General features: G+C 48.3%; 1 protein-coding gene across 1 annotated transcript; it reads right to left on the minus strand.

The window, feature by feature from the left end:
• Positions 1–1,036: 1,036 nt before the first annotated feature.
• On the minus strand, positions 1,037–14,397 carry LOC115640398 (IgGFc-binding protein-like). The gene is made up of 6 exons (XM_030543139.1): positions 13,975–14,397; positions 13,078–13,642; positions 11,813–12,411; positions 6,551–7,115; positions 5,909–6,017; positions 1,037–1,355 (listed from the first exon to the last, which is right to left on the minus strand). Exons 1-6 carry the CDS (start codon positions 14,395–14,397, stop codon positions 1,037–1,039), a joined length of 2,580 nt encoding a protein of 859 aa, XP_030398999.1.
• Positions 14,398–17,141: the final 2,744 nt, after the last annotated feature.

The raw sequence follows: 17,141 nt of genomic DNA on the forward strand, positions 1-17,141 counted from the left end.
CCTTTTTTGATAATAGGTGTCATAAACAGATAAGTAAGAGTTAATAGAACAGAAGTACTTCATGTCTCTTTTGCCTGTAAAGGGTTAACAAGATCAGTGAGCCTGGCTGTCACCTGACCAGAGGACCAATCAGGGGACAGGATACTTTCAAATCTTGAGGGAGGGAAGTTTTTGTGTGTGCTGTTAGTGTTTGGTTGTTGTTCACTCTGGGGGCTCAGAGGGACCAGACGTGCAACCAGGTTTCTCTCCAATCTCTCTGATACAGCTTCTTATAGATTCAAAATAATGAGTACTAGGTGATAAGGCGAGTTAGGCTTATGTTTGTTTTCTTTATTTGCAAATGTGTATTTGGCTGGAAGGAGTTCAAATGTGTATTTTGCTGAAAGGATTTTAATGTGTACTTGTATACTTAGGCTGGGAGGGTATTCCCAGTGTCTATAGCTGAAAGACCCTGTAACATATTCCATCGTAAATTTACAAAGATAATTTTTACTGTTTTTTCTTTCTTTAATTAAAAGTGTTTCTTGTTTAAGAACCTGATTGTTTTTTTTATTCTGGTGAGACCCCAGGGGACTGGGTCTGGATCCACCAGGGAACTGGTGGGGAGAAAGGGGGGGAAAGGGGAGAGAAAGGTTAATTTCTCTCTGTGTTAGGATTACTGTCTCTCTCAGGGAGAGTCTGGGAGGGGGAGAGAGAAGGAGGGGGGAAGGTGAATTTTCCTCTCTGTTTTGAGATTCAAGGAGTTTGAATCACAGTGATCTTCCAGGGTAACCCAGGGAGGGGAAGCCTGGGAGAGGCAGCGGTGAGGGAAAGGGTTTACTTTCCTTGTGTTAAGATCCAGAGAGTCTGGGTCTTGGGGGTCCCCAGGCAAGGTTTTGGGGGGACCAGAGTGTACCAGGCACTGGAATTCCTGGTTGATGGCAGCGCTACGGGTACTAAGCTGGTAATCGAGCTTAGAGGAATTCATGCTGGTACCCCATCTTTTGGACGCTAAGGTTCAGAGTGGGGATTATGCCATGACAATAGGTCAAAGCGCTCAACTCACCAGAACGTCTTTGCCTCGCTCCAGAACGACATGGGAATGAAAATGGCCAGTTCGGAGCCAAAGTTCCACTCGGTAAATGAAGGAGACCCGGGGATTCCGGAAATTTCTGTTTGCAGCCACCACCCGGAAGGAGACGTCGAGGGAGGAGTTGCAGGTGTGTGAGATCTCGTAGGCGCACGTGCCCTGGAAATGGGCCACAGCCCCATCGAAGGTGAAGTAGTGAGGGTCCCCTGTCACCGTGCAGGTGCTCAGCTGGCTCTGGCAGCCCAGCCTCCCGTCCTTCACTGCACACTGCTGGCCGGGGTTACAGCTGGCGGGGACACACCGGAATGTAGCAGAGGAGTCACAGCTGCACCTTTGGGTGCAATCAGCGAGCCAGAGAAAGTCCCCAATCTGAGGTTGAAAGAGAAGGGGGAGAAGAAATCAAAACATCATCAAAATATTGTAACAAACACATTAAGGAAATCTGAGAAATGAGACACAAACAGGAAACAAGCCCCAATTCTCATCAAGAGTCATTTTATACGTGATTCTGACCAACAGGAAGGAATTGGTAGCGAATCTGAAGGTGGGGTAATTTGGGCAAAAGTGTTCATGAAATCATGCTAGATTTCCTGATTCTGAGGAAAGGAAGATGAGTGCAGCAGAATAAGGACAATACACTTCAAAGAGAGAGAGAGAGAGTGTGAGCTGGCAGTTTGTCAATTTGCATAATTGCAAATTATCCTGATTCGAAGGAAAGATAGGAAGAATGCTAAGAGGCCAATATGGCTTCATTGGGAGCTCTTTAATGACCTGAAAATCAGAAAAGAATCCTGTAAAAAGTAGAAAAATGGTCTAGTTGCTAAGGAAGAGTACAAATGAATAGCACAAGCATAGGGACAAAATCAGAAAGGCCAAGCTCTGGACTACGCTACAGAGTTAGGTTGACGCAAGGCAGCTTACATCAGCCTGTGTCTACTGTGACAGACCCAGGCCAGTGGGGTACAGGAGTCTGGTAGAGGGCAAATATACTGGTCACTGGATGAGTAGTTTTCTGTTCCCTGAGTGACCAGAGCAGGGGCTGCACTAGAGTAATCAGGAACCTGCTAGAACCAGTTAAGGCAGACAGGCTGATTAGAACACCTGCAGCCAATCAAGGCAGGCTAATCAGGGCACCTGGGTTTAAAAAGGAGCTCACTCCAGTCAGGCGGGGGGCAGCCAGAGGAGAGGAAGTGCGTGTGAGCAGCTGGGAGCAAGAGGCACAAGGAGCTGAGAGGGAGAGGCTGTGCTGCTGGAGGACTGAGGAGTACAAGCGTTATCAGACACCAGGAGGAAGGTCTTGTGGTGAGGATAAAGAAGGTGTTTGGAGGAGGCCATGGGGAAGTAGCCCAGGGAGTTGTAGCTGTCATGCAGCTGTTACAGGAGGCACTCTAGACAGCTGCAATCCACAGGGCCCTGGGCTGGAACCCGGATTAGAGGGCAGGCCCAGGTTCCCCCCAAACCTCCCAACTCCTGATCAGACACAGGAGGAGTTGACCCAGACTGTGGGGAAGATCACTGAGATGAGCAAATCTGCCAGTAAGAGCAGGACCCACCAAGGTAGAGGAGGAACTTTGTCACACTACAGTAAAATTTCACTCCCGCCGATGTAACTCATCTGTTGCTCCGACTTAATAACTCCACTTCCATGAGAGGAATAGAGTCAATGTCGATGCAGTTGGTCGATGCAGTGTCAGTGTAGACACTGGATTGCTTACATTGACTGTTGCTGGCTTCCACAGAATCACAGAAGATTAGGGTTGGAAGACACCTCAGGAGGTCAACTCGTCCAACCCCCTGCTCAAAGCAGGAACAACCTCAACTAAATCATCCCAACCATCAGACGCCATCCCACAATGCCCCACACAGGCAGTTCAATCAGTGCAAGTGCTCCTGGTGGGGGCACGCACCGCTGACAGAAGGAGCATAGTGTAGACATGCACAAGTGATGCAATTACTGCAGTGGCTGTATACTGATGCACGTTAGGTTGACTTAATTTTGTAGTATAGACATTCCCTATGGCACAAAATGAGTTACACCTAGCAAGGGAGATAAAAGCAATAAAAAGAGGTTCCTGAAATACATTAGAAGCAGGAGAAAGATGAAGGAAGGCGTAGGTCCTCTACTTAGTGGGGAAGGAGAGCTAAAAACTCATGACATCAAGAAGGCTGAGGTGTTTAATGCCTATTTTGCTTCGGTCTTCACTAAAAAGTTAACAGTGACTCTACACAACTAATATTAGCAAGAGGGAAGGAACACAAGGCAAAATAGAGAAAGAAACACACCTTGAGGGGCTGATGTACATCTATACTGCCCGGCCGGATCGGAGGGTAGTAATCGATCTATCGGGGATCAATTTATCGCATCTCATCTAGACGCGATAAATCGATCTGCGAATCAACGCCCGTACTCCACCTCGGCAGAAGGAGCGAATAGCATAGCTGAAGTTGTGTATCTTAGTTTGATACCGCCCCCTAGAGTAGACCAGCCCTGAGATGTATTCAAATAGGTAAGGCCTGATTAAATTCATCCCAGGGTACTTAAGGAACCAGTGGAAACAATCTTGGAACCTTTAGCAATGATCTTCAAGAACTCATAGAAGACAAGTGAGTTCCCAGAGGACTGGAGAAAGGCAAACATAGAACCTATCTTTAATAAAGGGAACAAAGAGAATCTAGGGAAGTATAGACCAGTCAGCCTGATTTCAAAATCTGGAAAGATTTTGGAAAAAATATTAAACAACCAATTTTTAAGTACCTAGAATATAATGGGGTTATAAGCAATAACTAGCAGGGATTTGCAAAGAACAAATCATGCCAAACTAACCTAATTTCCTTTTTTGACAGGGTTACCGACCTAGTAACCCTGGACGGGGTGGGGATCAGCAGATGGAAGAGATCTTGATTTCAGTCAGGCTTTTGACACAGTCCTACACGATGTTCTCATAAGCAAACTAGGGAAATCTAGTCTAGGTGAAATTACTATTAGGTGGATGCACAACTAGGTACACCAGTTATCAATGGTTCACTGTCAAAATGGGAGGGAGTACCTAGTGGGGTCCCATGGGAGAAGCAGAGTATGCTTATAAAATGTGCAGATGACACCAAGCTGGGAGGGGTTGCAAATGCTTTGGACAACAGGATTAGAATTCAAAATGACCACGACAAATTGGAGAATTGGTCTGAATTCAACAGGATGAAATTCACTGCAAACTTCTGTGCTTAGGAAAGAAAAATCAGATTCACAACTACAAAATGGGGAATAACAGGCTAGGTGGTAGCACTGCTGAAAAGGATTTTAGGGTTATAGTGGATTACAAATTGAAGATGAGTCAACAATGTGATGCAGTTACGAAAAAGCTAATATAATTGTGGGGTTTATTAATAGGAAGGTCGTATGAAAATCACAGGAGGTAACTGTCCCACTCTACTCTGCACCAGGGAGACCTCACGTAGAGGACTGTGTGCAGTTTTGGGCACCACGCTTTAAGAAAGATGTGGACAAATTGGAGAGAGTTGAAAGGAAAGCAACAAAAATTACAAAAGGTTTAGAAAACCTGACCTATGAGGAAAGGTGAAAAAAATGGCTATGTCTAGTCTTAAGAAGAGAAATCTGAGTGGAGACCTGATAACAGTCTTCAAATATGTTAAAGGCTGTTATAGAGAGGACAATGATAATTGTTCTCCATAGCCACTGAAGGTAGGTAATGAGCTTAAAATGGTATCAAGGGAGATTAAGGTAAGATATTATGAAAATCTTTCCATCTATAAAGGTCGTTAAGCACAGGAACAGGCTTCCAAGGGAGGCTGTGGAATCCCCATCACTGAAGGTTTTTAAGAATAAGTTGGACAAACATCTGTTACATCTGGTTTAGGCTTACTTGGTCCTGCCTCAGCTAAGGGCTGGATTTGATGACCTCTCATGTTCCCTTGCAGCTGTATATTTCTATGATCTGTCACAACCTCTAGCAGGTGCCAGCTCCAATCTGGTCTCCTCACAACTTCCTCACTCACCCTGAATTCCCCAGCTACCAGTCCTGAATACAGGAGCCAAATTAACTTATTCTGCAGCCATTAAACTCCTCCATCCCCAATCTCCTCTAGAAACACCTGCAGCCCTGCCTCCTCCCTGCACACACTCCTTGACCTACAATCCATCCAGGATTGATTTTAAGGATGGGAGTCTGCCCCACCACACCTGGCCTCCTGGGGCCCTGGCTCCAACAAATGGCACAGTTCAGACCTTTCAGAGTGACAGTTTTGGGGCTGCCCAGTGTAAAGGTAGGGGGATAATTTTGAGAAAAAAAACACATCCCATTGTCAGCATGGTCTTATTGCAGGGATTCATCATGTAGCACAATTCCTCCTGCAAGTTAAGAACATTAGACCATAAGAACTGCCACACAGTCTCAGACCAACGGTCCATCAAGCCCAGTATCCTCTCCCTGACAGTGCCCAATACCAGAGATTCAGGTGGAGAGTAAAGAACATGGTAGTTGAGTTCTGGAATAGGCTTCCAAGGGAGGTTCTGGAATCCCCATCACTGGAGGTTTTTAAGAACAGGTTGGACAAACACCTGTCAGGGATTGTCTAAGGTCTACTTGGTCCTTCCTCAGGGCAGGAGGCTGGCCCTGATGACTTCTAATGGACCATTCCAGCACTACATATCTATGATTAGTATTCTTATATTCTTGAAAGGAAGAGAAAACATAGGATAGGTAGATAGATAGATAGAAAAAACAACAGATTCTTTAGTCCTTGCCTAAAGCAAGTTAGATTCTCTCTCACACTGTCTTTCCTCTGTCCTGGGTTGTCAGGTCTGAGAAAGAAGTGGAAACTCACCCCATAATAGCGTCCATCATGCTCACAGCCACAATGCCCTGGCAGGACACACTGATCCCCACTCCGCAGGTACCCGTCATTACAGAAACACCCTTCAGAACACAGGGAGCTGCAGTGATTTTCAAGAAAGGAGCCTGCACACAGGTCCCGACAGGGATGCTCACAAAGCTTGTAGTGACTGTTTGCTGGGCAGCGAGGGTCTGTGAAAAGCATTGGAAAAGGAAAATTGTTCAGAAATTTGGACAGGTATGAAACTTTGGCATGACTGTATCTTACACTGCCACTGTTACTAATGACGACTTTGGGCTCGATGAGTCCCAAATTCCTCTTCAAAATAATAACGAACGACAAGAAAACCTAACATAGAAGGCTATGGGTCATTTACTTTGATGGCTCTGAATTCACCCTGGAAAGAGAGTGACACCCTAGAATTGGCTAATCTCCTCCTCCTGTAGACTGTAACTCAGACCTTGTCTATGACATGTCTACCATCCCTTTGGCAGATGTTAACTGGAGACTGGATAACGATGCAATTTGAGTTCCTGCTGCAAATATTCATGTAATTTGATATAGAGCATCACATAAGGAAAGCCAGACCACCATCAGCACAGTGCAATAGCACAGTACACAGTGCTGCCTTACCACAGAAAGTCTCGTTCCTCCAAGGTGAGATGGAGACATTCGCTCTCTGGCAGGCGGCTGCGTATGTCTGAATGGACTCGCACAGGGCACTGCTCTCCCCTCTTGACACACACAGGTCAAAGATACAATCAGACAGATAGTGGCCTGGGTCAATCTGGGAATGGCAAGAGGAGAACGGCCCATCAGGGTCCTGGATCACCCAGCACCGGGACTTGGACTGCACCAAACTTTCCTCATCTTCACACAAAGGGCAGGAATCAGGGCAGCCGTCGTCACAGCCAGGGACATCCTCCGACTTCCCAGCCAAAGCCAAGTGGAAGGCCTCCTTCCCATGGGAGACGTTCTGCATCACAAAATCATCTTCAGCCGCTCCATTGAGGTTCACACACAGCCCACAGGTCTGGCCTCGGTACTCAGGAGGGAGGCTGAGAAAGAGGCTGTGGGCCAGGTCGTAGCTCACACTCAGACCAGAGTCGGCCTGCACAACAGTATGAAACCCGTCCTGATAAACGACGATTCCTCTTCTCTGGAGATGCACCGGGAGAGTCAGAGTCACCCCATCAATCTGAGTGAGGGAAAATAGCACCAAAGAGATCAGTGCAGGAATTTATCCAGTCATAGATAGGGACCATTCTGGTCATTTACTCTGAATCCCTTGCATGACCCCAGCTAGAAAACATCACTCAGTAATTCCTGCAGTGGAGGGAATAATTCTTCTCTACCACATAAATGAGACCAGCAAGCCCAATACCTTGTGGCTGAACTACAGCGTGTCATAGAATCATAGATTTTAAGGTCAGAAGGGACCGTTATGATCACTAGTCTGACCTCTTGCACAACGCAGGCCATAGAATCTCACCCACTCACTCTCGTATCAAACCTGTGGCTGAGCCACTGAAATCCTCAAATCACGGTTTAAAGCAGTGGTCCCCAACCTTTTCTCATTTGAAAATCAGCAGCATTTTGGCGGCGACACGTATGGATGACATTGTTTGTCGGCAGCATTTCGGCGGATGCTCGTCCACCAGCCAGTACGCAGGCGCACTTAGGTGCCCCGGCGGGCGCCATGGCACCCGTGGGCACCAAGTTCGGGACCCCTGGTTTAAAGACTTCAAGGTGCAGAGAATCTTCCAGCAAGTGACCCATGCCCCACACTGCAGAGGAAGGCGAAAAACCTCAGGGCTTCTGCCAATCTGCCCTGGAGGAAAATTCCTTCCCGACCCCAAATATGGCGATCAGTTAAACCCTAAGCATGTGGGCAAGACTCATCAGCCAGACACCCAGGAAAGAATTCTCTCTAGTAACTCAGATCCCATCCCATCTAACATCCCATCACAAAGCATTGGGCATATTTATTGCTAGTAGTCAAAGACAAATTAATTGCCAAAATTAGGCTGTCCCATCATACCATCCCCTCCATAAACTTATCAAGCTTAGCCTTGAAGCCAGATATGTCTTTTCCCCCCACTACTCCCCTTGGAAGGCTGTTCCAGAACTTCACTCCGCTGATGGTTAGAAACCTTCGCCTAATTTCATGTCTAAACTTCCTGATAGCCAGTTTATATCCATTTGTTCTTGTCCTTTAGAAAGATATGAATCTCCATAGCAATACTCCAGGTGAGAATAAATCAAGCACTTCTCTTGGGAAGCTGTTCCCATAGTTAATAACTCTGACTGTGACAATGCTTCCTTTCCAAAATGTTTCCTCTCATCTGCCATTGGAATTATACTAACTTCAACTTTCAGCCCCTGAATCCTGTCATTCTTTTGTCCACTGGCTTAAAGAGAAACTCAGATATCTTCTCCCTATTTACAGAACTGATCAAGATGCAGCTTAACCTTTTCTTCACAGAACCACAGTGTTAGAAGGGACCACAAGGGTCATCTAGTCTAACTCCCGCCAAGATGCGGGATTTGTTGTGTCTAATAAGCTAAAGATGTGAAATGTGCAGTAAAGATTTTTAAAAGATGTGAACAAATTGGAGAGAGTCCACAGGAGAGCAACAAAAATGGGAAGAGCATTGTGCTCTGATGCACCCCAGAACAGCAATTCCAAAATCCATGGCAATCACCGCAAGATGGGCAGGTAGGTGATCAATCGAAACATGCAATAACCACAAACCAGTTAGGGCAGCAACAGTCTGAAGAAAACATAACAGTGCAAATGGCCGGTATGTAGTTGTGAGCTCTGAGTAGAGGCACACCCCACACTATGTCCAACACACACACATAGGAATTGGAAGACTCAGGGAGCAGGAGCCTGGAAACAAACAGGAACAGGGATCAGGAAGGCAATGCACACACATGCCAATCATCACAAACAGCTTTGGAAAACATGAGCTCTAAAAAAACGCTTAAGGACCCGGGCATGTTTCATCTAGAAAAGAGAAGCCTGAGGGGGTACGTGATAACCAGGGGTGGCTCCACGCACCAGCACACCAAGCGCATTCCTAGGTCGGCAAGCCATGGGGGGGCACTCTGCCGGTCGCCGCGAGGGCGGCAGGCAGGTTGCCTTTGGCAGCATACCTGCGGAGGGTCCACTGGTCCCACGGCTTCAGCAGACCTCCCGCAGGTGTGCCGCCGATTCCGCGGGACCAGGGACCTCCTGCAGGCAAGCTGCCGAAGGCAGCGTACCTGCCATGCTTGGGGCGGCAAAATACCTAGAGCCGCCCCTGGTGATAACAGTATATAAATATGTAAGAGATTGTTACAAAGAGAACAGCAATCAATTGTTCTCCATGTCCTCCAGTGAGGGTAGGACACAAACCAATTGGCTTAGTTTGCAGCAAGGAGAATTCAGGTTAGATATTAGGAAAAAATTCTAATTCTAAGGACAGTTAAGCTCTGGAACAGGTGACCTAGGGAGGCTGTGGAATCCAAGTCATTGGAGATTATTAAGAACAGGTTAGACCAGGGGTAGGCAACCTATGGCATGTGTGCCGAAGGCGGCATGTGAGCTGATTTTCAATGGTATCAACACTGCCTGGGTCCTGGCCACTGGTCTGGGGGGTTCTGCAGTTTAATTTAATTTTAAATGAAGCTTCTTAAACTTTTTAAAAACCTTATTTGCTTTACATACAACTATAGTTTAGTTCTATATTATAGAGTTATAGAAAGAGACCTTCTAAAAACATTGAAATGAATTCCTGGCACACGAAACCTTAAATCAGAGTGAATAAATGAAGACTCAGCACACTGCTTCTGAAAGGTTGCCAACCCCTGGGTTAGACAAACACTTGTCAGGGATGGTCTAGGTATATATGGTTGTGCCTCAGTGTGTGTGGGGGGGGGCATGGACTAGATGACCTCACGAAGTCCCAGTTAGACCCATATTTCTATGAAACAGATTGATTTTACACCATCCCCTCCAGGCTACAAATGATAATACAGGGTCAGTTGGGATTGTGTGTTTGGGGACTGTTTGAGGCTGATCAAAGATGGTCAAGGGAGCAAAGGCTCAAACGGGAGGGGATGCTTCTGCCCTATGATCCCCTCCCCCTGTGTGATTAACGAGCTAGTAGGGCTGACCTAGGACAGAAAACCTTAAAAACCAGATACTAAGATACCAAGGGATGCTAGCAAACAGGGGAGTTTGTAAGAGGGAGTTGTAATATAATTGCTATGGTTAGGAAGGGCTGCATCACCAGTGCCAACCTCGCTGTCTCCTCCAGAGAGGGAACCTGACAGAGACAGAGAACCTGACCATGGATGCCTCTACCCAGCTCCTGGTGTGGATTTGCAGAGACTGTGACCAGCATTTCCTACTCTCAGAAAGCCAGGCTTGGGGCCTGTCCAGTGTGAAAGGTGCCTGCTGGTGGAATCTCTCAGGAAGCAGGTAGGAGAGCTACAGGAGGAGATGGCTAGGCTGAGGAGTATCCGTGACCACTAGGAATTCATTGAGAGAAATCATATGGAGATGTCCAAGGCTGAGGAAGCTCTCCAGCTAGAGAGGACTGCTGTCATGCCACCAGGATGATTTGGCTCTGCCACAGGGAGGACACTGGCTGCTGGTTACTTCTGGCAGCAGGCAGTGTTCCACCTCTACTCCCAACTTACCCACCATAGTGATGAAGAACCATTATACTGCCCTGGCAATGAGCGATGAGGAATCACTCCCAAAAGGTAGATGTGGAAAAGCCATGTACCCCCAAAGCTGGGAGGATCACAGCTACCACCTCCGGGAGGAAACATAGGGTACTAGTGGTTGTTGACTCTCTTCTGAGGGGGCAGAAGCACCCATTTGTCAGCCTGACATGGCATCCCGGGAGGTATGCTGTCGGGGGCCACTCCACGCAGCTGCCAGAAGCAGCGGCATTGCCCACCCATCCCCAACCTCCTATGTGTAGGGGCAGCCAGGGGTCTTTGCTCTGCACACTGCCCCTGCCCCAAGCACTGACCCTGCAGATCCCATTGACTGGGAACTGCACCCAATGGGAGCTGCAGGGCCGGTGCCTGTGGGTGAGGCAGTGCACAGAGCCACCTGGCCATGCCTCCACATAGGAGCCGGAGGGAGCTGTTCGAGTTAAGTACCACCCAGAGCCTGCACTCCTGAACCTCTCCCTGTGCCCCAACCCCCTGCACTAGCCCTGATCCCCCTCCTGTCCTCCGAACCCCTCGATCCCAGCCCAGAGCACCCTCTTATATCCAAACTCCTTATCCCCAGGTCCACCCCAGATCCCACATCCCCAGCTGGAGCCCTCACCCCCACATGCACACCCCACTCCCACAACTCAGCCTAGATCCCCTTTCTGCACCCTGAGCTCCTCATTTCTGGCCCCACCCCAGAGCCTGCACCCTCAACCAGAACCCTCACCCCCTCACACACCTCAATCCCAATTTTGTGAGCATTCATGGCCTGCCATACAATTTCTATTTCCAGATGTGGCCCTAGGGCCAAAAAGTTTGGCCCCTTCAGTGTAAATAATACTTAATCTTGCCATGAGTGCAGGGGACTGGACTAGATGACTTCTCAAGATCCCTTCCAGTCCTATGATTCGATGAGAAGTTTGCACATAAAGTCTGTGCTGTGCAAATGTGAACATGGGTGAGGAATTTAGGGAGAAACCTGATTATCCTCTGGTTTGCAGCTAGACATACTGTCCTCCTAATTGGGGATTTTAGTTATAAACTGCCTTTAAACTGGGCTAGTGTCAAGTAAAAATTGCAGCGTTGCAGTGACTAGTTTATTGGGGAAGGCTGGAAAAAATCTGGGAAATGATTTTTTTTCAAGTTCTTTGAGTTAATACTTTCCCAGTGAATTACCTTGACTGTCCCATGGTGCCCTCTCTGCAGATGGATCTCCGTCCTTTTCACAAGGACAAACACCTCTGAGGTCACAGCCACAGGAACATGGGGCAGGTTTCCGTTCTTCACTTCCACTCTGAAGAAGGGTAAGGACTGTGATGCCCCACACAGTTCAGCAAAGACATATTTGCAGGTGCCCTGGGAATTGTATCGCTTCCCATCAAACGTCGTGTAATGGGGCAGCCCAGAAGCCCAGCAGATGCCGTTGGTTCGCTTGTGACACCCATAAATCCCCTTTCGAGTGCCACAGAATTCCCCAGGGGCACAGGCAGAGCGGGAGCACTGGACAGAGTGGGAGGAGCCGTCACATCTGCACAATCTCTGGCAATTTTCTCCTTCCCAGAAGCTTTCCCCTGCCAGGTGGTATCTGCCATTGTGGGTGCAGCCGCACTGCCCCTGAGGCACACAGTCAGTGCCACTCAGCACAAAGCCAGGGTCACACTGGCACCCTTCTTCACACGCAGTCCGGCAGCGGGAGGGCACAGCTGGGTGGGCACAAGAGGCCGGGCAGGAAGGTCCACAGAGCTCATAGTGGCTGTTGATGGGGCAGATTAGCTCTGAAAGGGACACGAGGAGAAGTATTAAATACAGAAGGAACACTCCAGGGAATCCTTCCAGGCAGTAAACCCAAGGGAAGGAATGAAAATGGGGATAATAAAGAGAGAATAGGATAAATAGTTGTGTGAAAAACATAATTTCATATTGGTTGGAATTTTGAAATGTACCTGAGCAACTTAGAGCAGGAATCCCTAGTGGGATTTGTGCTCCTATATCATATAGGCACTCGTCAAAATTCTACCCCTTAGAAACAGCAGTTTTGCATCTAAGATAAACACTGTTCTCCCGCTTATTATTATTTTATTCATTTCAAACTGGATCTGACGGAAGAGTTCTGTTGAGAAAATAATGACTCCTGTGTTTTCTTTATCAGCACTGTAGTGCTGGCTCACACCTTGGTAAGGCACTTTGGGAGGCCTGACATCTGAAAGCCAGAAGAGTACAAGTCCACACTGTATCAGAAAAGCTAGTTTGTTCTGAATACAGAAAACTGGGAGGGAAGAAATAAATTATCTGTTTGTCCTCACCATCGAAAGATTTTTATGTTGATCTTTAAAAGGGAAGAAAGAGCCTGCCCCGACCAATGTGGCTCAGGCTAACGTCTGAGTTGTTCAATAAGAGAGGACATATCACTAAAGAACATGTGTTTGGAATCATCTGCTTACCACACCCAGCCCGCTGTCTCCACGGCTCAATGGCAATGCCACGACTTTGGCACTGCTGGGCATAACTGCGAAGCACTTCACACAGGGTCTTGTTGCTGCCCCGAGTTGTGCACACATCCTGCACGCAGCTCTCAAAGTGAACCTGAGCGTCAGCTGGCTGGCTACACTCTTTGAAAGGCCCAGTAGGATCCGTGATGACCCCGCAGTAATGCTGAGATTTGTACTGGGCAAGTTCTACTTTGTTACATTGGGCTGGGAGCCCTACGGCCGTGCAGTGAAAAGGGGAATTGGCATCCTTCCAGCTATTGCCAAAGGTGATGGCATCATGGACCACAGAACCGTTTGGGGTTCGAAAATCATCGCTCCGGTTCCCATTGAAGTCTCCACCAAGTCCACAGAGGAACCCAGAATAGGCCTCAGAAACAGAAACCAACACATAGTAGGACCAGTCATAGGATACAGAAAGGCCAAAATCCGTCTGAACCACAGCAGATGAGCCGCTGAAATAGGCATAGAGTTTACCTGATGCAAGGACCAGGGGAAGATTGACCAGAGATCCATTCACCTAGGGGGAAAACAAGACACGAAGAAATCTTTAATAATGGGATGCTTGTCTGGCATGGGAAAATCAGGATTCCCTCGTGATGAGGATTTCATAGCAGGCATCTAGAAGTCTTTACGCTATCTTCCCCCACCTCAGGGGTAGGGAGGGCCATGACCATAGGTGGAGAAAGGGAAGAAGCCAGAGAATACCACATTCCAGCTTGTACTTGACTGGTGTAGCATCCCTTCAAGACAGCTGCATCCACTCTGATATAGAGTGGCCTTGTGGCTCTGGCCCAGCTACTTATTGTGGAAAAAAGAAAAATGTAAGAGAAGACATGGAAATTGTCTCACCTGCACCTGGCCATACTGTCCTGCTGCTATGGCAATACGCTCACCGTAGACATTGAGCTCTACCAGGTGCGTCCAGGACACTACAATGGAGCCCCTGTGCACATTCTCTACTTTGATGGTGAAGTCGGGGAGTTTCCCGGGGGGGCCACAGTATTTGCTCAGGGTGTATTTGCAGGCTCCTTGATAATCAAACATGACTCCATCGAACGTGGTGTAGTGCGGATGACCAAACACCCAGCAGGTGCCATATTTCACAGGGTAACAGCCTCGGATGCCATCCACAAAGCTGCAGGTCTCCAGAGCCCCACAGGCATGATCCTGGCACTGCATGGGCTGGGCAGGCTGCCGGCAGCTGCATTTCCTACTGCAGGTGTCTGTCAGGATCACCTCCTCTCCCAGCTGGTGATACTGACCATTCAACATGCAGCCGCACTGTCTCAGGGACACACACACCGCTCCGCTGAGAATGTAGCCTGTGTTGCAAACACAGCCTTCTCTGCAAGGCTGGGTGCAGTACAGGGGGGCAGTGGAATCCATGCAGCTGGCAGGACAGGCACTGGCACAGAGTTCATAGTGGCTGTTCTCTGGACAAGTGATTCCTGGAATCAAAGGAAGGTAGAAAGGAGAAAATTATTAGTGCCTGCTGAATCATAGAAATGATCCAATGTTTGAGCACCTGCAACTCCCACTGACGTCAGTAGGTTGGGCCTACTAGCTGTAACACAGAGAGCAGTCTAGTCTGTGGTTGTTTAGACTGGGGCAGAACAGAGGGAGACCCTATTTATTGGTAGATAGGAAGTGCCACAGTTTGCATTAGTGTAAGCAGAGTCAGGATGAGCTCTACTCTGACATCTGGTGGTGAATTGTGGCAAGTTGTAGAAAAGAACTTCAGGGGCTGATCTTGTTTGCATAAACACACCCACCTTGCCTAGTATAAGCCAACAGCAGTCCAAATGGCCACTTTGGCTGCTGTGGAATCCCCAGTTTCTCTGTTATTGGGGAAGGAAGACTAAAGTGTCATTAACCTGATTATGTGAATCAAGGACAATGAAACTGTTTTATGACAAAGAGACTCACCATCAACTAAATAGCAATTGCTAGACAAGAGACATGGGTTCCAAGGCCCCTCTCCCCTTCTCTTTGAGGGTCTGAAATACTTGTTGCATTACCTTCCCTCTCTCTATTGTGGAATATCAGAGCTAATTTTAATTGCATTAGGAGTTTAATTAAAGGCTGCTGAGCTGAATTCACTTTAGGCCAATGGTATGCCAGTACTGAGGCTCCCCTACTACAAGCTGAAATCACTAATGAGATGAAAACACTAAATGCTATGGGGGGCTGAAGATATGTTGCTGAGTGGCTGGTAGAGCAGTTTGTGAGATGACTGGAGTGGATTGTGAGATAGCAAGTGGGTGGCAGAGCAGAGCAGTTTGCGGAATAGCTGGAGCTGCTCACAGGACGGCTGGTGGAGTGGAGCGGCTGGTGTAGTGGCTTGTGGTGAAGGCTGCAGCAGAACCTCATGGAGAGGTAGGGCAGACGTAAGGTGCCCCTTAACACCACTGTGCCTTCCCCCCCTCCCCAGGCTGGGAGGTAAAACTCTGCAGATAAACTTTTGAACTCTGGGGCTGTACTGACCAGGGACAGAGACTTTGGGGTTGTTAGACTTTTGGGTGATTTTTGGGTTGCTGGACTTAAGACCCTGAAGGGAAAAGGACACTGCCAAACTTACTGGGGGTGGGGGGGGGTCTTTTGCTCATGGTTTCTGTTATGAATCCTGTTTGTGGTGTTTCCCCAACATAATGCCGCATTGTTTCCCTCCTTTATTAAAAGAATTTTCCTACACTCAGACTCCGTGCTTGCGAGAGGGGAAGTATTGCCTCCTAGAGGCGCCCAGGGGGGTGTGGTATGTAATTGTCCCACGTCACTGGGTGGGCGCTCGAGCCGGTTATGCATTGTGTTACTGAAACGGAACCCTGGATACTGAACCCGGCCCTTGTTGCTGCCAACTCAGAGGGCAGAAGGGTTACATTAGTAAGTCAGGGAGTTAGCCAGGTAGGGAGAACTACTGGGTTTTAGTTTATTCAACTGTCTAAATAAAGTTGCCTCTGCACTCAATGCTAGAGACTATAGTATCTCGTCTGCACCTTTCAGGAGCAATACATCATCTGGATTTCACACCTCACTGCCCTCCTCAGCCATATTCCCTGGATTCCCACTTCTGAATCGAGGCTATAACATCCCTCTTTGTCCTCAAGTTACCTCAGGAATGGACCCTTCACCCCTATCTCCTGTTCTCCAAACCATCCAACACCTTTTTCTGCATCATGCCTTTTTCTATCTCCTCCTCACCCTAGGGAAGGATAACGCTATCTCCCATGCTGTCCCTGTCCCCCACCTGAAACATGATAGTTCCATACCATACAATTCAATGAGGCATTATTGGCATGACCAGCTATGTTGCCCAAGTGTGGGAAAAAGACAGAGCCCTCAGGTATCTGTGAGAGGCAGGTATTGTCCACCCAGCACAGGGTTACACACATTTGGGGTTTGACACCATGTCCTTTGGTCACTTCTGTCCATGCCTGATCCAGTGACAGATGGCTACACAGCACAATGCCATCTCTGCTGCAGGGCTGGCTCCAGACACCAGTGAGCCAAGTGCGTGCTTGGGGCGGCATGCCGTGGAGGGCACTCTTTCGGTTGCCGGGAGGGTGGCGGGCGGCTCTGGTGGACCTCTGTGGAAGGTCTGCTGCTCCCGCAGCTCTGGTGGAGCATCCGCAGGCACGCCTGAGGGAGGTCCACCGGAGCCGAGGGACAGGCAAGCGGCAGAGCGCCCTCCACGGCGTGCCGCCGTGCTTGGGGCAGCGAAATGACTAGACCCGGCCCTGCTTTGCTGTCCCAGGGTTACGTGCCTCCTCTGCAGATCCCTGATTCTCTTCCATTCCTCACTCTATCCCTGCTTCAGCCTTCCTTTCTCACAAAAAAAATCACAGCATTCCCCTCTGGGGTCAACCATTCTCCCCGCAAAGTATTCTGCTTTCTCATCCCCTGTTCTAAAGCATCTCCAACCCTTCTCTGGACAAGGTATTATAACCTCCAGCAGGTCCAGGTAATTCTCAGCATGAGGTGGAACTGGACAAGAAACTTCAAGATAAGTTTTGTATGAA

Source organism: Gopherus evgoodei, unplaced genomic scaffold (genome assembly GCF_007399415.2).
Source record: "Gopherus evgoodei ecotype Sinaloan lineage unplaced genomic scaffold, rGopEvg1_v1.p scaffold_31_arrow_ctg1, whole genome shotgun sequence".
Classification (NCBI taxonomy): Eukaryota; Metazoa; Chordata; order Testudines; family Testudinidae; genus Gopherus; species Gopherus evgoodei.